Genomic DNA, 22,299 nt, shown 5'->3' with positions numbered 1-22,299 from the left:
CAGTGAAATTATCAACTCTAGTTAAAATTGCAGTAATGCTATTTGCTTTATTGAAGAGGTTTACTGTTCTCAGCTGAAATGCTGCTGTTGTAATTAGGGCCACAGTTTCATGCCTGCTTTAAGCTCCCCTCCTCCCACAGCTTTCCTTGTGGGGCAAGTATGGTGGCTACTCTGTGCATTAAATTAGGGAATTTATACAAATTAAAACTGGTTTGGCAAAAAAGCTGTTTCTAGTCTACAGCAGCTCCTTGGTGCTGTTTGCTGGGAGGGTGATGGGTGCCAGCCCTGGTGGGCTGAAGGGTCATAAGCTGGCTGAGACTGCTCCATCAGCGCTGTGGGTTCTGGTGGCAGTGCCTTTGGCTGGTAGGGTTGCACTTGCTTGGTATGGACGGGGATTTTAGTGGCAATTTTTGTTGGTTTTTGGTGTCTGCTTTTTGCCTGTAGCTGTGAAACAGCTCTCTTGTACTTGCATTTATGAGTTAAATAAATATATTCATATTTCTGTTTTAGAATGGGGTGGGAGAGGAAGACTTTAGCTCTCAGCAGGATGTCTTTAAGGACAGGTTTTGTGAGGGTGAAGTGAACACAGCTGTGAGGACTGGGATTTGATTTCAGCCTCCTGTGGTGACTTCTAGGACTAAATGCTGTTGGGGCTTGTGTAAGGTTGGTTTGTTCTTTTAAGAAATCTGGCTTTAATAATCTCTAGTTTTAAAGAGGCTTAAATTTGTAATTCATGATATTGGATGTGGCAAGGGAAGCTGAGCAGCCCTGGAGGTGAGCCTAACAGGACCGTACTCACAGTTCCGGAAAGGATCTCTGAAGGTAATGCAAGCGAAAAAGTGAATTGCAAAAGGGGACTTCTCTTGGTTACTAGAGGGACTTGAAGAAAGTGTAATGAAAGGGCTCAGCTCACTATATTTGGTAGCTAACCTCAAAGGGGTATTAATGGGGCAAATGTAATTATTTGTAAAGAGTATGGCTGTTAAGAGAATTCTCCTGCCCTTAACTATAGGCTTTGTCTGCTGAAGGATGAACTTGGAAATTTAAATCTCTGGGCAGCTGTGGAACAGATTGCTGCAAATCTGGATTAAAATAATGTATCATAACTGCAGTTTTAAGAATCTAGCGAAAAGAAGAGAACTGAAGCTTGGGAATTGTCCACATTGTCAGGTCCAAAACGTAAGATTATTTGTCATTGCACTGAAGTGATGGAAACAATGCAGGTGAAGAAAACGCAGAGAGCGCTTCCTGAAAACAAGATTATACATACAGGGATAAAGTGCCAGAGGAGCAAGCAAGGAAATATTTTCTCCCAACCTAACACATGATTTCTAAGGTCTGTGAAGAGATTTTTCAGAAGTGTGCTCTATGGCTGTTTACTATTTTACGTGTACTTTAGTAATGTAAATTTTGTTTTAATTTTTACCATGTTTTCTAATTTAAAAAAAAAGTTATTTGTGATCCCTACCTTTACTGATTGCTGAGCTGAAGGGCAAAGTCCAATCTGCACAGGAAGGGGGTGGGAGCAGAGCCCCATCCACTACTTCCTTGGTGAGCGCAAGCAGGAGGATAATGAATGTTTGTCTGCGTGTGAAATAATCCTTTCTTTTCTCTGATCCTTTGAATTTTTCACACCATTTCCCCTTTGTTTGAAAGGAGTTGTAATGGATGTCAACTGTGTTACACAAGTTCATTCCCTGTCTGCAGCCTGTCCGGTGCAGTGAGCAATCAAAAAAAAAAAAAATTTGTATATTTAATATTACTTTAATGTGAATGTACAAGAGAATGAGGCATGGATTAAGTCTTGTCTATCATGTTTACTATCTTATGTGAACTTCTGTAATGTAAATTTTATTTTAATGTTTAGCCTATTTTCTAATGTAGGAAAAGTATTTTTTCACCCCTACATCTACTGACCTTAATAAGAAGTATTAGCCTACTAATACTACCCTGAAATGCAGGTTCTCAACAGGCTTAGAAATACATAAACCTGTTCTGATAGAGTGTTACCAGAAATACGTTTTTTGCACCCTTTCTAGAGTTTATCAAGAGCAGCGGAGAAAATTTGGAATACGTTTTATATGTACCCAAGGCTGTATTTCTGCTTGTGGTATGGCTTGGGCAGATTGCGTGCAGTTCTGCCTGATGGCAGGGCGGCTTGTCTCAGGAGAAATCCTGGCACGCACTGAATGGTGCAGTGGAGCAGGTTGTTTGCTGGGCTGAATTTATGTGGAGGGACTGAGGATGATCCTGCTGTCTTACCACATCCCAAGTCTTGATTTCACCTTGTTCTCTTAGGCAGGAGGGAGCAGTCCTGACCCAGAATTGGGGTTGCACTTTGAGGATGTTTTAAATGGGGGAAATGCCAGTTATGGTTCTTCCCTACGTGTGTTCTGCAAGGTGGGATGGTGATGTAGGCCACTGCCTGCACTCAGTGCTGTTCCGGGAAGCAGCTTTTTGTGTTACCCTGTGGGAATTAGGTTATTATCAGTTCTAGCTTTCAGTTCTGCTGTTTTGGCATGTCTATGCCTATATCTTGCTTTTGTTTTAGGGATGTTAATGAATTCACAAAAAATCATGGTAGTGAGCACTATGTCAGGTTGCTGCAGGGTTGCCTCCTTTCTGCAGCAGATTCCCAGTGTGAATTTGTGCTTTCAACCATAGCGTATTCACCAGGTCTTAATTTTTACCCTTTTAACGGTGGAGTTATACAGATTTTTCAACCTGGAATACTCAGGTTTTCCATGCATGCAATGAATTTGAGATATCAGAGGTAGTTTGGATGTCTGTGTGAGTGCTGCACAGGTGATGTGAGCACAAGCCCAGAGAAACCCAGGTATAACACAGAGTTTGGCAGGAGGCTCCCGTGGGCTGGTGGAGCCACAGCAAACAGAAAGCTGCTTCGACTTTTCCTCATTGAGATGGCTCTTAGCTGAGCACGGGTGGTTTTTGATGGTGCTCCTCCTCCTGTCATGTACCAGACTTTCTGCCCAGTCCCAGCTGGTCCTGGAGAATTTCCTGAACTGGTGACGAGCCATTTACGTGGGAGAATCATCAGCTGCTTATTGTGTCACTTTAAATTCAAATTGTTTCTAATATCTCTGTGCTCTGATATAAAACAACTGCAATGATAGAAATACTAATGTAACAAATTAGTCCCATTAATGGAATTTTTTTAGCTTAATCTAGGTTACTTTCATCACCTTTTGGAAATAGCAATAATAATACAAAGGATTTTTTTTTACACTGGCTGTACTACCTGAGGTAGGGGTAAACACAGATAATATTCAAGCCAATTTCTGTTTTCCTAGACTTCAAAAAAATTTGAGTGTCCTAGTTTGCAAATATTATGCTTCTACCTTGAAGATTATGTTATCACAGTTTGACAGTCAGCAATTGAAGTATTCCTTCATACTGTTTTTGAATCACATATTACTCATTTTCCATATAACACATTAATGACATATTTGGTATTTATTACTTCTATGAATAAGAGCCAAAGCCATCTGGCATTGCTCACATGAGTAATGCTGTTAACTCAGTTTTATAAGTAGAACTAACAGATTTTTTTTTTAATTTTATGATGTTCCTATTGTTTAATTCTCTTAAGGTTTTGTCCTTGAAATAAAATTATTGTACTATAAAGCAAATAATAACTTTTTTTTTTTTAGTTTCCAGTTTGCTGTCTGAAAATCAAGCTGTGGCTTGCAGTTTTCGGACACCAATACAAATTACAGCAACAAAAAAAGATAGCCAGAATCTAGCAGCTACTTTTACTGGTCTGTTAGCAAGGAAGAAGAGAATATATTGCATATTTTGGCGTTTATATAGATTCTTCACTGTTGTCAGTCAAGTAGCTGTATGTTACACAGAAGACTCAGTAAGAGCAAATCACAGCAATAAGGTGTTTCCTTGTTACTACTCACCTCAAGGGATTTCTGATGCTCTGCTTTCCTTCCCACGCTGAAAGTGTGTATTTGCATGAGTATCATAACTGTCATAAAACTGCAGCTCTGCTGTACAACACTACTTAACAGTAGCTGCTGCTGTAAACCAGTTCTAGTGCTGATTTTGTCAAGAGTACAGGATGTTCTTGGAAATGCTTGTTCTCAGATTTTCACTGCAGTCCAGCTCTCTACCGAAGTGGCTTGTTTTTCATGTTCTATCACTAGTCAAATGTGATAGTGCTTGTCCTTTGCAAGTTCATATCTCGCTGAATTTTGTCCTTGTGGTAAATAGTCTTAAGTTGCACACTTCTTGACCAGAACGTACTTTCCAGTCTCAGATTAAATCTTGATGTTTGTATTTACCTTATCTTTGTCTAGAATGTACCAATATGTGGATATAAGGAACATAAAGAATTTGATTTAAAAAAAAAAAAAAGGTAGAGGGAGGCTGGAAGGTGGTTTAGAATAGAGGTTGAAATGGTCTTAAAGGAAAAAAAGAAGAGTGAACAGTGAGAGAGAGGAGTAATAAAAGAAAAGGTAAAGTGGAGGGGGTTGTTGCTGTTCGTAAATGATTCACCAAAAGTAATTTCCGACCCCTTAGCTGTCCCCCTGCAGATCCATTCTCTGGACCCTTAGAAGTAGCTAAGCCCTTCTCTCTCTCCCTCCTCTCCCATACTTCTTCTGGGGTTTAATTTCCTTGCTGTGTGAAGAAGTAAGTAGGCTTTACCATACTTTATATTGGTACACTGTGTTTAAGCAAACAGACCTCAGGTGGAAACTGTCATGTATTGTTTGTGTTTCATTGCTATAGCAAGTTTACTACTACTGCAAAGAAAGGTATCTTTACTGCTGAATTTAATTTCCTGTATCAGTGGCCCATTTAATTATTTTTGATCAGTGCTGGATTTGCTCTTTAATTAGCAATCAATTAATGCTATCATCTCAGTTTTTCCAAAATTCAGAGAGCTTGAGGATCCTATGCAATGATGCTCTTCACTGCTAGATGGAAAGTACTGTAGCTTGTCTTACAAATATGGTTGTAGAACAGAACTTCATTTAAACAATGTTCAAGGAATCGCTGAGCTGTTCTGCTGGATAATCAATTTTTTGGTTGACTGGCAGCGTGGCCCCTATCAGCTGTCACAAAGGATTTTTGGTTCCTCTCAGAGATCTAAAATACATTAGTAGAAGAATAAATACGTATTTCTGGAGAGACTGGGTTTCATCCAGAATTTGTTCATTTGAGATTTGCATTTAAATAAGGACAGGATTTCTTTTTTTTTTTTTAAGACTTAGAACATTTGAGCTATGAAGACCGAATATACACATATGTTAAGGTGATCTGTGAGTTCTGGAAATTTTCTGAGTGATATGGAAAAAGAATAATATGTCTCCAAAATACTTAATGGTCTGCACTGAAAGGTTATGAAGGAAAAAAAAAAAAGGTAATAGAAACGTAAAGGGAAGACAGAGACAGGAAGAATAAAACGGAGAAGTTGGGACAGAGAAACAACTTGTTAACCTGGAAGAGCCTAACCATGTAGAAACAGTTTACAAAGGGGCAGGGGATGGTAGGTGTAGATAGTGATGTATTTTTGAAGTTCCCAATTGTGTGTTGACATTAGAGAGGTTACTTTTGCTTCCTTTGTCCTGCTAGGTAAACAGAGAATGCACATGTAGTACACCAGCTATGTGACCTGAGCTAGATGTGTAGATTTAGACTTACGATATGGCCAGGTGGTTTTTGTAACGATGGAGTAAAAGACTTTTATCAGCTCTATCTGTGCTGCCTTTTTTTCTGTGAGATACCGTTCCAGCTTCCAATAGTCACTACTTCTGTACATTACATTCTATCTTTAGATAAGTTTGTCTAATTAGCAGTCTAGACAACTACAGTAAGTAAAGAGGTCTAAATCCGAAGGTGTTTGTGTATAAATGTTCTTACAGCATAACTAGATACATGTTTTCTGTGTGGCATTAAGTGATATGGATGAAAGAGTCTGGATAATCTCACGAAATTTTAGATACTTGGTTGCTCAGAGCAAAAAACTTGGTGTTCTGGACTTGATAGATTCATTTTTCCCCAGATACCCCATCACAAAGGGTGCAGTTTATTCTTGGAACAGAAGATGATGACGAGGAGCACATTCCTCATGATCTCTTTACGGAGCTTGATGAAATTTGTTGGCGTGAAGGAGAGGACGCGGAGTGGAGGGAGACAGCAAGGTGAGTGTTTTCATAAGTTGTTAAAAATTATCTGTTTTGGTTGTTGGTATATTGAGGAATGATTTCAAGGCTGTGGCAAGCTCAGGAACAGATTTTGGATATAAAGCTTAAACCCATAATTTTAATCCTTAGACTGCTAGTATTACTACAGCATTTGTTGTTTCCCAGAGCCAAATGTTTTCATCTGGATTTATGAAATTTAGGTCAGAATGAATATCAAGGGAAAAATCAAAGTAAACATATCATATATATGAATTAAAATTACTGGTTTTATTCATATTTTAGCTCATCATTTTAAGAAACTTTCAAACTTCATAGTGTGTTTGAATCCTCAGTAAACTGATATAAAAAGATTAAAGTAAGGAATGAGAGTACTTTTGGAGCAATAACACTTTTACATATTCTAATTATCAAAGAACAGTTGATTTTGAGACTTTGAATATTCAGTGTTGGATTATGTTGTTTCCACAAAACTAGTGCGAAAAGACTGTTTAGATTGCATTTCTGCTGAAAAAATAAATATTGGAACAGAACTTTTTTTTTTTTCCACATTTGTTTCCTTGAGCACCTAAAAAGGAGATGACTTGCTTAGTTTCATTAAGACTTTACATTTCCCATCAAGCCTTGCTTCATTTTTTCTTCTTGGTATCTTAGTTCTCTCTTCCCCTGCCAGTATTTGTTGACAGTGTTCCTCAGTGGAGCCCAGAAGTCTATGGACTAAATCTTTGGTGTCAGTAGGATAAAAACTGTGGAATTTCTGAAAGGATTTTGTGGCAAACCATGGATATGGGCTGTTTGGCATGAATATAGCTGTTAGCTTTCCCTTTAATTTTACTGCAAATTCCTGCTTTCGCAGAGGACCGCAGAATTTTCTATGACCTTCCTTTCCTTTATGTGTCCATAGGAGGCATAGACAGATGCTATGTATAGATCTTCACATGTAGAAAATTCTCATATGGGGATTGTGCTGCAGAATGAGTGTAGTGGTGTTCCTAAATAATCTTATTAATATTCAGAGCGAGAAAATCTAATCAAGTTAATCGTCTGCAGTGTTCTCATACTGATTAGGAATATATAGGACCTCTTCTACGAAGGGTATCAGCTTCTATTGTGATTAAAAATAAAAATCACTGTGGCTTATGTTATTTTTAAGCAGGGAAATAGCAGCTTCTTTAGTTCAACTAAAAACGTCCCTTAGCAAATCATTGAAAAATTAAGTTTCTGAAATAATATACAAATTTTTATGAACATAAATACTTAATCAAGATCACATTTGAAAGCAATAGGTGAAACAAAGAAACTTCTATTTAGATTCATCTGTCTGTATGTACAGCCTTTCCAGTTGTAATTTGGGAACTAAAGAATCAAAAATATCTAACAGAAACAAGCTGAGATTGTTTTTTCCTGTCCTTTTTCAACAGTCAAGAAAATTTTTTTTTTTTTGAGCTCAGAAAATACAAGAACGAAGTATAATAGCTAATAGTGAAAGTTTCTTTAGTTTTAGAAATAGGATGAAAACAAAGAGAGTGGAGCTGCCAAGAAGAAAGAACTGGTCAAGATAAACAATCTTTTTCAGTTTGGATCCAAAAATTTCAGCCAACATTTAACATGGGTTGGCTGGCTGTTAGAAAAGGAGGGGATGGCAGTAAGATGACCAAATTCAAAATGAAGGCAAGAAGCAAAATGCTTTGTAAGTGCAATATCTGTGCAATAATTTCCATCCTAGAAAGCCAAGAGAACATGTATTTCATGGGTAGAGTAAATCCTGTCTTTCTGTGAATCTATCAGGTGAGTTGTACTATAGCAAATACAGCAACACTTTTTAAGAAAGGATAAAAAAAGTCGGAATGAACAGAGGCCTGATAGTCAGATTTCAGAGCTAGGCAAGGTGTAGAACAATATTGGGAGGAAAGAATAATTATAGACTTAGAGCTAAGTAGAAGATTGGATAAAATGCAATACAATGGTGTATCTTGTCAGACTAACTTAATAATGCTATTTCATCAGAGAATTGATTTTGTTTTTCTGACAAAGAAAAAACAGTGGATCTATTTTTTAATGTTTTTTTAGTCAAGCATTTGATATGATACAGCAATGGGAATTTATTACTTAAACTCTGTTCAAGTGTAAAAGTTATATTGGTGGGTAAGGAACTAATTCAGAGGTGCAGCAGGTCATGCTGAAAGATTAAACTATTAGTGTGGGAGGTATAGACAACTGACTTATGAAGAATTAGTAAATGGCTTTATTATTGAATGACAAAAAATAAATTATAGTAATGAAACTTGCTGATGATAAAATATTAGGAGATATTTTTACTCTAGAAATAGATAAGGATATCATCCAAAAAGAACAAGGTGTCTTTGAGTAGAGTAATAGATGGTGTTTCAAATGCAAGATCATATACTTACAAACTAATATCGTTCATTAATTGCGTTTAATGAGAGTGGTGGCATTAAGTGGTTCTGTATTCATTTCCCCAAGCTCTGCAATGGACTGAAGGGTTGAGTTCACTCTGCAATAAATCTGTATCTTCGTGTTTTCAGTTTGATTGAAATTGCATATACAGTTCAGCCTTAACAGCCTTTTGAAAATATCTTGAGCAAACTGTGTAAAACCGTTTGAGACATTTTGTTCTTGGTTGGTCAAAATAGTAACATATCAAAGGAAGCCATGGATAATATTTGACTGAAGCTTGGTGTTCTTTAGGTAAAACTCCTCTATTCCTATTTCATTTGTTTGGAAGAGGTAAGGCCTTTTCTTTTTTTTTATTGTTCTTTTTCCTCAGCAGTTAGGAGACTCCAAGGTTTGCCATTCTCCAGTTTCCATAACATTTATCACGAGGAAGAGCATTCCTGCAGATTAATTAGTAGGAGCAAGAAAGTGCACTGCTGTTACAGCCTATTCCATTCCAAGATCTGTTCTAGGCTGTCCCATCCATGGAATTAGTTAGCGAGTAGAATGGAATAACTTACTTATGTTGATATAGTGATAAAATTAATTATTTTTTCCCCATTAATTGATTTCAAGCCAGAAGAAACACATACCTTTTAATATCAATAGTCAGTCGTTATTAATATAATTTTTTGTATGTGGCCCAGCTGTAAAATCATGTAGAGAATGCGTGATGTGTAGTTCCTTTCCTGAAAAAACTATTTCCAGTAAGTTTGTGGAGAAACACACTGAGGCAGTTTATTTTATACACACAATAGTATAATTGCGAAATGCAGCTATTAGGAAAGCAATTCATCTTCAAATCTATCCTAATAGCCTCTTTTGGTCATGGCCGGAAAGTAGTGCCTGATTTGTAGCAAGTTTTACCCAAACTGTTGGGACTCATTTCTCTGCTAATATCAAATGAAAATTTTGGGAGAATATCACTATGTTTCTGGAACAGAAAAGAATATGTAGTAAGGAGGAAAATAGAAAGATGCTTTGGAACCAACAGGAAAGTGTTTAGGCTTGAAATTTAATGAAACAGTACAGCTAACAAAATAAACCTCTGTCCATAGTTTAGAAAATAAATTGTTAGTAGTGACTAGAAAATTGAGGTACTAGGGAAAAACTATGAAGTGAAAATGCATCTCCCCTGGATCAAAAATCTTCTTCCAAAGAAACTAGGTCACAAAAAACAGGTTTGTCACTTCCACTTTGTTTCTGATATGCTTGTTTACTTCGGTTCATTTTCTAAGCAGCATAGGCAGGCCAAAGCTCATGTGGAAATTTACACAGATTGTACGATTACATTAATAACGTTGACTCTTGAGTGGCTTGTAAGTGAATACGTGCTCAAGCTGTCTGCTGCAGACACAACAGACTATAACATCACCTTCAGCTCACCCACTTCATATTGTGCACCAAAATGTTGTCACTGAGTCTACAATGAAGCGTGCACACTCTTTTATTGACTCCAGAAACATCAATGGAGATGATTTTAGAAGATGTAACCTGTATGTGTATGTACACACACACCCCTGAGTAATTTTTCCTACAGTAACGTTCCCTGCTGAAACTCCTGCTGTCGTGTTTTGTTCCAGCAAGTATGCTATCAGAGAAACTGAACTGTATGATTGATATACCTGTGCTAGTCTTTACCAGTAAAAGAACACCATATGAATGAAGCTGCTCTTCTGTGTGATCAGACACAACTAAGATAGCTCTAAATATATTCCAAGCACATGGGGTACGTGTGACATGAACTCAATATACAAATAGGGTTGGTGTTGTTTTCTGGGAAATTATGAAAGGGTTTTCTTTATCAACCATATCAATTTAAGGCATTAAGCTGCAAAAGAAAATATATTGAAATATGTCTTTTTCTCTGAGATACTAAAAAGAACAGAAAATGGGCAAACTTGGGATCCATGCCTGAATTTGGATTTCAAAGCCATTTCTATCCTTGAATCCTATATATGAATTCAGAGGGTTGTTAAAATGGTATTATGATTTTTTAAAACCACTTGAACACTTAGAAATGAATGGCTGTGTGTAAGACTAGAGATTTGTTTGTTTTATGTTTTCTGCTGCTCATTCTCATTTGATATGTTAAATAAAGATTATCTGACATAACAGGGGAATAATTCTGAAAAGATAAAAGGTGATAAACATCATTTGCCCTTGATGAGATGGGTAAACTCATGTAATGCTTTTTAAAATCAAAATAGAAGTTTATTCCAAATGTAAAAGTCTCTCAGCTGGGTATGATTTATGCTATGTACTAGCCTTTTGGCTCAATAAGTAACAATGTATGATAATGTTTTAAACACATAAGTTTTAGTAACAGTAGGAAATTTGATGCAAATCAATTTGATTTGATTGAAATTCAGATGGAGATAATCGCGATGGCAAGTATGATTATTTGGGCAGTAGCAATAGTGTCCTGTGGATTTTTATGTAGTGTGTAAGCTTTGATGTCTGATTGACACTATATACAGTAATTAAAGCTGTTTTCATGATTTAGACTTGTCTGTGTGTCCCTAGTAAGTTATGAGCTCTGGTTACGAGCCTGCCTCTGTCCAGTCACCTGTCTTAATGAAACTTTTAAGAACATGTCTTTTATCATTCTTTTAAAATCTGTTTAGAATTGGTTAGTATATTCAAAATAGGTAATATCAAGATCAGACTGCAGCAGTATAATCAGATAAGCAATGTTGAAGACTATTTACATGAACAGAAGGTAATGAGAGTATGAGGTTTCTGATGAGACTCTAAGAATCTATGCTTGGATCATTGTTTATAGGATATATGCAGCATGATTTTTAATCTTTTTTCAAATCGGCATAAAGCAAGATGAAGTTACATCAGAAATAATTGGGAATACCCAAATGCAAAGATCGTAATCTTATAAAACTCCTAAAGAGATTAGAAACATGCACAAAACCAGAGGAATGAGAAGATAAAAATGTAAGATAAAAATTTGCAGAGGCTTAGGAGACAATAGTTTAAGCAGGGCGATTAATGCACCATGCTTGGGATGTTATGGCCACAAATAGGTCTAGCATATTTTTAGCTTGGAAACGTGAGTGCCACGCATAAGCTGGGAGCAGCCTCTTCTTATGGAGTTCAAATGCAACTGCACAATGAAAAAAAAAAACAAACAAACAAACTTTTTTTTCCTTCTCACATGCTTCTTGGTAACTTTCTTGAGTTGTTGTAGCTCATGGCTTTGAATTTGGTTGGGGTGGGGTGTGTTAATTTATGTTTGATGTCCATTCGGACATGGTTTTGAAAATCTATTTGGAAAACCTCATTTGCATATGCAGATTTAATTTCATGGTTCAACTGCGTGGAAGCAGATTTTTGTGTGGGCTGTGTCCTTTTTGGTCCTTCTCTAGAAGAATGAAAAAGTAAAGGAGACAGCCTAGCTGGGCTGGGAAGAGAAGAGAGATTGCAATGAAGGGAGTGGAGAACAGAAGTCTGATGGAGAGGAGGTCTCATGGGCAAAGATGAGATACAGAAACTGGCCAGCACAGAGGAAATGGAGGGAAAAATCTTTAAATACAAAGAGGAGGAGAAGGCTAGACACAGGAGATTGGACATTTTGGAGGAGCCAAGGAGTTGGGGGCAAATTGTGTATGTAAATAATGGGAGAGTGATTAGGAGGCAGCTGGTACAGTTAGAAGAAACGGAACACATCAGGAAGGGTGCAGATATACTGGTGATGAGTGGGTCACTGCAGTGGTGGTTGCTTGCAGGATGGCATCAGAAGGGGAAGAATCTGGTACACAGGGACCGAAAGGAGGAAGATGTCTTAAATATGGGTACAAATGCATATTTTACAGGTGGGAGAAGGGATAGGAAGGTGGGCCAGGCACAGAAGACAGCTGTGTTACTGGTCTGCAAGGTTTGGTAAAACTGGAAATTGCTCAGCTTCAGAGGTCTTAAGGCTCTACGCTTCCCTGCTGTCTGGAAATAAGTGTGAAGGTGCTGTCAAGGTGGGAGGCTCTGCCTGACTTCTCTGCTGTGTGGTCCGTATAAAATAGCTGAGTGCTGTTGAGTCAAGTTATAAATGCTTTTGCTGTGGCTGCAGCTGTTCAAACCTTGCCAAGCTGGCAGGCTGTGTGGTTCCACGCAGCAACATCTATGTATGCTTGAAAGACTTGATAACTTTAATTTAGAACACTTTTGCATATGTCGACAGACTTCTCTCTCTTTTTTTTTTGTTTGTTTATTATTATTTTAACATTTTAGTGTAATTTCTATCGGTAAACAATTAAAAAAATTGTGCAAGAAAGTTCGTCCACCTGGTTAGTAACAAAAGACTTGATCCTCTCATGCCAGTTTCATGTGTCCTTTTACTTCACTGAAGTGTCTCCAGATTTATACTGAACCTGAGAACAGGCAAATGAGACTCAAAATTTAGTGAGATATGATGTTGCTACTGGATTCTAAATTGTATTTTGTGTTATTCACATGGTTGTTTTGCCTGAGTAAAGCCCATATCTTGGGGCTTGAAAGATTGTTCACGAGTGTTTACACGTTGCTTGTGTATGCATGTATGTGCCTGTGAGGTTTTTCATGTCAATAGACTGAACTTTTAAATGGAAAATATCCTAAGTTTTGCTTAATGTTTTACTGCCTTTATGAATAGCTTAATGCAGTTAAGTAACTTGAAACTAATGAAGTTCATAACAGTGTCTTTTGTGAAAAGATTATGGTGGTGATAATGGATGGATTCTGTAAAGTGTGACTATGTCAGTATACTTACTTTAATTGAAAAATGTCTCTTCTGTGTTGTGTTTAGTTCAAAGTGAAGACTAAATGGAGAAAGTTCTCCTGTGTTCTTATTATGTATAGCTTTTCTTTTTCTCTACCACAAATTCTTCTCCTCTATCCTTTTTATACTACTTGTTATTCTATAGTAGAAATATCACTGTATGCCAAAGAATTACTCAAAGTTTTTGTAAAGTTCAGTAATGATTACTTAATACACTTCTCATTCATCTCTGGTCAGAATTTATCTTCAAAAATGGTACAATACAGCATTATATGGGAAGAAGCAGGCAAGGCAAGTTTCTCGTATTTCCTACAAAGAAAGAATAAAGTGAAATCCGAAGACATGTTTAACAGTGATCTTTCAATATCCATGGAAGTAATTTATTTTTCATTTCTTATGGACAGTGGAGTTATAAAATTGGTTGTTTGCACAGGTGGTTGAAGTTTGAAGAAGATGTAGAGGATGGTGGAGAGAGATGGAGCAAACCATATGTTGCCACACTGTCACTTCATAGCCTGTTTGAGCTAAGAAGCTGTATCCTGAATGGCACGGTTCTTTTGGACATGAGAGCTAACTCCATAGAAGAAATTGCAGGTTTGTATCAATGTTCCATTTATTAGTTATGAAAAGTAATCGTAAAAATCAAGTGCTTACAGTATTGCTTACAAGAAAGCTATTGCATAACAATCAGTTGAGTTTAGAAACGCCAAGGAAGTATTTTACTGAGTATATTAGAAAATAATCTAATGTCTGACACAACTGGTAAATATATTTTTTTTTATTATTTTTTGTATAGACTTTGCTATTTTCAGAATCAATTTTTATGTAAAGGACAAAATTACAACGGAGTAGAGAGGACAGTTTGGATATATTTCATTAAAACTGGCATGTTCTCTGGTCCTCCTCTGCCACCTCACATTGTGAATGATGTGTGTGCTAACTTCCACAAACTTAATCTATTGCTGTGCTAATTGCAGACAATCTCGCTTAAAAAAAATTAAATTATGGAATCATAGAATGGTTAGAGTTTATCACTGACATACCTATAGAAGCTTTTCTTGTTGCCCTTGATGTCCCTGGACAGATGTAATTCTATCTGGGCTTCAGCTTTCCTAACCTGAACCCTGGCTACTCAGACAATTTCTCTGTATTCCTTCCAGGGTACCCGTCTTTGCTTCCACTCTCCGTAGGCCTCCTTTTTGAGTTTGCCCTTCCTAATAGCTAATCTAAATCTACCCTCTTTCAGTTTGAAACTGTTACCCCTCGTCCTATCACTACATGGCCTTGTAAAAAATCCCACCTCCTCTTTCCTGTAGGCCCCCTACTGGAAGGCTGCTATATAAGGTCCCCCTGGAGGCTTCTCTTTGAGCATTTTTGCCTGACTTGCTCTTTGTTGGGTTGCATTGCTCCTGAGCTTGAATGAGGTGATCATTGGGCCCTGCTCCCGTCCAGGGCTTCATCCCGTGGTACTTTACTAAGCAGGTCCCTATAAGCATCCCTACTCATGATGAACTATTTGTCACAACTACATAACATGAAAACAGTTTAAAAACCACATCTCTGAGTTGAGAGTGAAATCAAGAACAGTAATAGTACGTGTACGTTTTTCGAAAATTTTAAGATGCATTAGCTTCTTTAACTAAAGTTGAGTGCATTTTTTCGAATAATGGTGCATTTGGCAGGTGCAGTTCTAGAGCTTTTGAGAACGGCAGAAGCAGAAAGCAAGAGAACATAATAGATGAGTCTTGTCTCCCTGAAGTATAAGTGAAATTGAGACTGAATGCAATTTTCTGCCTTCCTGGTGTTTCCCGTGAAGGCTACTGCAGGGGCCTTTTTTTCTCTGTCCCTTCCAGCAGAGAAGACACAGAGCCAAGAGCTGTACTACTTTATATTCTGGCGTCTCTAGTTTTCTGTTCATTTACCCTTAGTAAGGGCTAGTCTCGTGCTTATGATGGTTATTGGACTAGTATCCTTGCATATCTTGCATCTACTTACGTTTTACCTTGCTTCTACCTTACTCTATTTCACAACATTTCTGAAAATGGTGTTGTGTCTGTAAATCATATATATGATATTTTATACAAATTATAGAATCATAGAATAGCAAGATTTTCTAACGCTCAAGATTATCAAGAAAACTGCTTTATGGGTGATAATGGAAGTTTATGTAAGGACCAGATAAAATTTATTTTAATTATTTACATTATCAGGTAAGGGCGATATAGTTCAGTGGGCTATATTTAACAGTGGACTTAAAATTGGCGCAGCTAGTGGTAGCTGCTTTTTGCATTTACCTTTCCCAAATTGTTTATGTCAAACTGACGCAAGATATTATTAATCCAAATCTGCAGAAACTTGCGTGGGTTTCTCCTGTGTGCTGAGATCTGACTCTCCCATGAATCATGGTCTGAATCAGAGCTTTAAAATTTGTCTTGATAATGATAAAAGATAAACACAAAGAATAAAAAGCAGCTGATTTGAAACAACAAAGGTATTTATCAGTATGCTGCATTATTATTTATTTATTAAAAAAAATCATGAAGTACTTAGATCAGCTGCTTGATGTTCTTCTATTACTTTTTTCCTTAAATAGTACACTAGGATTTTCAAGTTTGAGCTTTACATTTTTAATCCAAAAATCACTCAACCTCTTTTGCAGTTGGCTAAGAGATCCCCTCCAGAATTGATTTTATTTAAGTAGGTAAAAAATTAAGGATTAACACAATAAAAATAACTTCAGAAAACTTCCTTTTTTTTCTGTTTTTGGAAGATATTTTATAGTGAGACCTCAATGAATTCATAGTTATAATCTCTTAATCCTTAGTTAGTTGTATTCATTTTGTTTGTTTGTTTAGTTGACGTGTCCAAAAATTCCAGATAATTTTGTTTTGAAACTCATCACAGATGTAAGTTGTCCTTCAGTAGAGAATTTGATGAGTTACTGTCATGCTACTTTGAATGAGTCCTGCTTCTGGGATAGCTTGATTTGTTGACTAGGAAAACTTGTTTCTTCTGAGACGAGGCTTTAGGATGACTTTTATGAATTGACACGCACCATTTCAACTTTAAAAGTACCTGTTGTTGTGGCAGATGCGGGTGTATTGTATTTGTTGTTTTATTTCTTTGAACTGGTAGGCATCTTTCTGATAAGGTGATCTGACATATGATAAGGTTTGCATGGATCTTTTTTTGTCTTTCAGAGAAGATTTTTTTTTTTCCCCTCTTCACATTCAGTAAGCAATGACATAGTTTTGTTTTTTTTTTTTTTAAACAACTTTGCAGCAGGTTCTTCTGGCAAGTGAGTCATTCTCTAAATTACCCACGTTCTGTGTCAGGTTTCTGTGAAGAGATCTTTTTCCCGTATAAAGTTGCTATTCCATTTGCTTTCCTTTACTATTATTATTATTTGTGTTGTAGTAACGTTGTTTTCCTCTTCCTCAATCAAGTTCCTTTGTAATTTGGTACTCTAATGCTACATACGTAGTTCCTGCTCTCCAGTACTTATAAACTGTTACAAAGAGCATGGCACACATTAGGCAGTGCTGGGAGGAGGAAAGACTTTAATAGTAGTGGTGACAAGCACACCACCAAGGTATGTGTGCTAGGTTTGTTAGAAATGTGATAATTCTAAATAATATGACAGGCTGCTCTTTTTCCATATAAACCACTGCTGGACCTGAAGACTAAACTGAACTCATATCTCTTAGGAATTCTGTTCTTGTCTGTTCTACTCAGTTGCTATTCACTGTCAGTAGTCTAATCCTGCTTATCATGTGCTATACAATGCAAACACTGTTTTCACCCTGGAGTTGGTATGTGTTGCAGTTGTAGCTGACAGTCCTGACTTTAGAATTTAAAGAAATGCTTGCTGTCACCTGTTGCCTTCAGTTTTTTTCAACATTTAACTCTTATTTTGCTTGCTAGGAGTTCTCATGCTAGGCTAGTCCAGTGATCCTGATGGTCACTTTTGGTTTTTCTTTCCAATGCTGCTGTATATGCCACATGTAGAAGAATTTGCAAAAATAGATTGTACGCTGTGGTCTTAAGTGGTACTCCCAAATTAACTTGTACTTCTGATTCATAGTTTATTACTATGGGTTTTGGTTTTTAATGCAATCTGTTGATAGTTTTAATGCATTACTGTGGTGCATCATATCTTTTGAGAACAAATAAACTAATCGTGCACACGTGCTTCCTTTTTGCTTGCCTGAACAGTTTGCTAGGGAGAAATGTGTGTTGTGTATTTGTTGGTAATGTCTTGCTATCTGGGCTATATTCCAATATCAAATTATATTTCTGTAAATGTAGTGCCAGTCTTCGTGTCCTTGAAAGAGGTATACTTAATGTTCATTGCTAAATTGAGACAAAGAATTCCTATCTGTTTTAGTCAAGGCTTTTAATCTATAAACACTTATTCACTAAGGCATTAAACTCTCAGCACTTAGTTCTTGAAAATTTCTTTTATTAAAGTCTGTATTTTAAGACCTTAATGGGCTTGTAGTAAAATCTACAGATGAAAAACATATTTTATGCTGTTTGCATGGCTTTCAGAACATTTTGTTTTTCATCTCTGGAAACTCTGATAGTTTTGCGTAAAAATATTTTGGCACCAGTGATGTGGTGAGAATTTTTAAATCATCCTGTCTTCTAGAATGTCCATTCTTTATTAGCGTCTTTTTCATTCCAACTCGGTCTTACTGAAAAATGACTTGATCTATAAGACTTTAAACGTCTTTGGACAGACACCCAATTTTCTTTGTTGATAAAGAGCTTATTTGTACCTATGATACTGAATTCACAGACAATATCTTATTATAATAAAGACTTCTGAGATCATGCAGTGAAACATGTTCATCCCTGAAGTTTCTCAAATTGTTCTTAAATTTTGTAAGACAAATTTTATTTTTCCCTTGAAAAGAGCTCGATTCCTCTGCTGAACTTTATCCTGTTTAAAAATGCATTTTTATTAAACATATTTTAGAGGGTTTTTTTATTACTGTTTTTTAAGATGTGACATTCTTTTTTCATATGTCTGTGCAGTGGCTCCTATATCAGTAAGCTAGCACTCCATGCACAAGGAATTCCTTTGAACATTCGATGTAGTAATATTTTATCGATCACTTCTGTATAGAACATATGCTAAAAGGAAGTCTGAAAAATCTATGTAATCAAAACAATTTATTTTGGAACTTGTCTCTTGAGGAGGTATTTGCCAGAATCTGGCTGCACCATTAGAGAGCAGCTTTACTGTGTTGTTCAAGTTGGCAGATGAAAATGTTCTCTTTTGATATTTTCATTTAGTTCCTTTGAAACCATGTAGATTCTCAGATTACCATCTGTTTTTTTGATTGTAACTACTGAATGAACCCCAAAGGTTCTTCTACTTAACATATGATGCCATTTTCTGTCGTTTGGTTCAAAAACTGTTCGGTCCAGCCTTTAATGGCAATACTTTCTTTACAACATGAATCACAGATATCGCATTTTCTTGTAGTTGTGCAGAGTGTACTGTGAACAAATGTCAAACCTTGTCAAATACAAACTGTGGCCTCAGTGTTGCACAGTGGTGTTTTGGTGACTTGCACGTTTGAAATATTAGATAGTCCCATTTATTTTAAATAACTTAAATGCAACAATGGTTTACTTTTTAAATTAAATTTTAAGTATTCCCATGCTTTTCAATCCAGAGATCTGACTGTTTTTTCCCAAGCAGTCATTCGTGTGTTCCTCACAATCAAATTTTCAATCTGTGTAACAGCTTAATCTTGTGATTGAGGTCACTGGACTCTGTGCTCAACAACTCAGGGCATTACATCCCAAGTGTGCAATTTTATTGATTTCGGTAATATCATCTTAAGCTTTCAATCTGAGCAAGTCTTCTTTTGCCTTTGTTTGCTTTAAGCTATATTGCTCCATAGCAGTGATATATTTAAACTTGCTCCAGTTTAGATTTTATTTCACTGTAGCCTTTTGTTTCAGCTGCGACACTCTGGTTGTGTTATGTTTCTGACAGTGTTTTTATGGTAAATTTAACTTTTATTACAAACACTGTGACAAAGCATGGGATTGCCTGTGAGCAGTCTGCTTCTCTGCTTGACCCTACACGTCTTTTGTTCAGCTTTCACCTTCTCATTTAGCCAGGTTTTTGTATTTGTGTGCTTTATTTACAGCTTACCATGTGGTGATTACCTCTACAGAGAAACCTTTAGCAGGTTTTATTCTTTTGTCTGTGGATAAATTGTAAATCTCTTACCAACTTCCAAGTAGCATGGTATTCTGTATTTTTTGTTTTGGATTTTCACATGTTAACCACAAATCTGGAAATTTTTTAGATTGCACAAATCAATCTCAGCTTTCATTTTCTGTGTAGAGAATATCATTCATGGCTCTTGTTCTGTTCAGAGATGCAAAATGTATTGTTTTATGAGGTCTCCATTGTTCTTTTGGTAGCATCCCCTGTGCCATAGCACAACTGTGCTTGTGCTCTGAGCTGCAAGCTGGGAATTCTAGCCTCATCTCTACTATTTACAGTTTTGTGAAATGCTTGCTCTTGTTCTTCGGTAAAATTGCATGCTGTTACTTTAAAAAGCAGACATTTTTCGCTCTCCATCTTTCCTTTTCAAGTATTTCAGCTGGGAAGTTGAACAAAGTAATTTCAGGTAGAGCTAGAAATAGAATCTGTCTTTCTGTGTGCTGAAATGCTCTGCCTTCTTGGATGAGAGGGCTAAATCCGCTGGCTTAGATAGCTTGTTTATAATCACTGTTGTAGCACTGTAAACAGGTCTTGGTTCACAAATGCAGCCCAGGAATACTAATTGTTAGTTTTCTATTACCCCTAGTGCCTAATTCACTAGGGAACTGTATATTTGGGTTCTTATTAGAGACAGGGTAAGATGAAGGACAGCATTTCAACTGAATGTCTTCCATAAAGCACTGCTTTATGGTTGCTTGTGTTTTCTTTGCCTCTGCCTTTAAGGAAAACAATCATAAACCAAACAAACACTGGCTTTTAAATTAGGTTTTGTAGTCAGCTATCACTGCAATCATGACACACACAAAAGCCCATGTGTTCTATTTTTTATCATTAATCACTCATTATGTCCTGCAATGGCATAGTTATAAAATTTGGAAGGTTGAGAGGTGTAAATACTGGCAACTTTGCCGGTGTATACTGAGTTCAGTTACTTCTGCTGTAAACTGTCAGTGCCATCCTATATCAGGAGAATATGAACCCAGCAGTTTGAACCTCATATTTTATCTGTTTAAAAAACAAACAAAAAAACCCCCAAAACAAACCCAAAAAAGAGCTCTGGATCTTGTTTCTTTACCCACCACTGCAAAAGTCAGGCTCAGTTTAGCCTGTTTACCTTTTAGTAATTTCTTGTTGGACTTTGGACAGGTATTTTGGTGCAAAACCAGTATACTTTCTGTAAATTTATTCTGTGTTTCACCTGGGAGTTTCATGTAGTGTTGTATGCGAGGTGATGGGCACACTGTGAACCTGGAGCAATGGGAAATGAGGTATGGCCACACTCGAGTGTCTCCTTATTGCTCATTTGCTTGGACCAGGGATGACTCCACGTGAATCTGGCTGCATGTCTCTGTACAAAGCTGCAGTGTGTAATAGATTTCTCCAGAGTGAGTGGAAGCAGCCAACCTGCTTTTGCATCCTTGCCGACCCCAGAGGTAGGACAGATGCAGGTTGCTGTGCTGGGGAACACATGAGCCACGCTGCATTTGAACTGATTTGAAATGTCTGCACCCCTGATGCTCTTCTAATTCACAGCCTGGGTAAATTGTTCACAGGTGATGAGGAGTTGCATTTGAGTTACTACAATAGCTTGTTTAAGTACTCACATTGCTCACATTTACTCACAATATCAATTTTATGTGAATGATGTATTGTAAATGAGTCTGAATGGAGAAAACATGCTTGAAATTATATGAAAACCCGAATTTCTTTGAATCTTTTTAAATGACCAGGGCAGGAAGAATATCTGTCTTTAACAGCTTGAAAAAATTATTTCATGGTTCCAGTAAGAATCAAGATTCCTTACTGAAGAAACGTCCTACTTCAGTGTTCCTGATGTCAGCAGAAATGGTATGGTGTGAGCAATTAATAGAAGGGTTAGCACTATGCTGGTGGATATTCCACACATTGCATCTTGCTTTAAGTTCCATATGGTTGTGAAGCATCGTCGAAAAATCTAGTGGTAAGCTGTGTCTCCGGCTAGAAGGGGGCTCTGCAGAATTTAAAAGTTCATTCAAGAGGAAAGTTCTTTAAAACAAACAAAAAGATCCATAAACATTTGTTGCTGAGTATAGAAGCCCTGGAGAGTCTCTTGTTGCACAGGAACATAGCTGAGATACAATGCTGTGAAGTTTCAGGTCTGTATTCTTTACTCTGTTTTGTCATTTGGCGTTTGGAGAAGTGGTCATGCGCTCTAGATACAAAGGTGAAAACCAGGGCTTTGAAAAGTAGGTGCATCTTCAACTGGTGGGAGCATGTAGGATCTTCTTCTGACAGGATTAACGAAGTACAGTCTGTTTGGAGAAGATGTTTAAAAGGCTCCTGTTTGTCATTTACTCTCGGACTTTAACTATGTTGCTCTTGTTTCCAAGCTTATCTTTGCAATCAAGAGTGTTATCGCTGACATTGCTGAAGCTTTGGGCTTTTAAAGGATATGTTGAAAAACTTGGGAAGAAACTGAAGTGGAATCCCATAGGTGCTGATGGAGACAGTCTTACTACTTACTATTCAAATCTGTTCAGGTCTTGAAAAAATGGTCAAAACACAGCAATCTGGCAGTAATTTGACTTTAAACTCCTACAGCTGCTACTGCAAGTGGGTCTGTATTAAAGGAATGACAACTGGAGGGGAGCATCAAGGCGAGAAAACACGTCTTCACT

At 37.0% G+C, this 22,299-nt stretch overlaps 1 protein-coding gene across 2 annotated transcripts in view; it reads left to right on the top strand.

Annotated features, from left to right (window-relative positions):
- Positions 1-22,299, top strand: part of SLC4A10 (solute carrier family 4, sodium bicarbonate transporter, member 10) — a 127,767-nt gene that overhangs the window by 45,231 nt on the left and 60,237 nt on the right. For both annotated transcript variants that reach the window (XM_009894617.1, XM_009894618.1), the window contains 2 exons: positions 6,035-6,173; positions 13,823-13,983. In XM_009894617.1, the coding sequence (XP_009892919.1) occupies positions 6,035-6,173; positions 13,823-13,983 (300 nt within the window). The remainder of the gene's footprint in view (positions 1-6,034; positions 6,174-13,822; positions 13,984-22,299) is intronic.

The sequence above is a fragment of the Charadrius vociferus genome, unplaced genomic scaffold (genome assembly GCF_000708025.1).
Source record: "Charadrius vociferus isolate BGI_N301 unplaced genomic scaffold, ASM70802v2 scaffold161, whole genome shotgun sequence".
Lineage (NCBI taxonomy): Eukaryota > Metazoa > Chordata > Aves > Charadriiformes > Charadriidae > Charadrius > Charadrius vociferus.
This window is presented reverse-complemented; position numbering and strand designations above follow the sequence as displayed.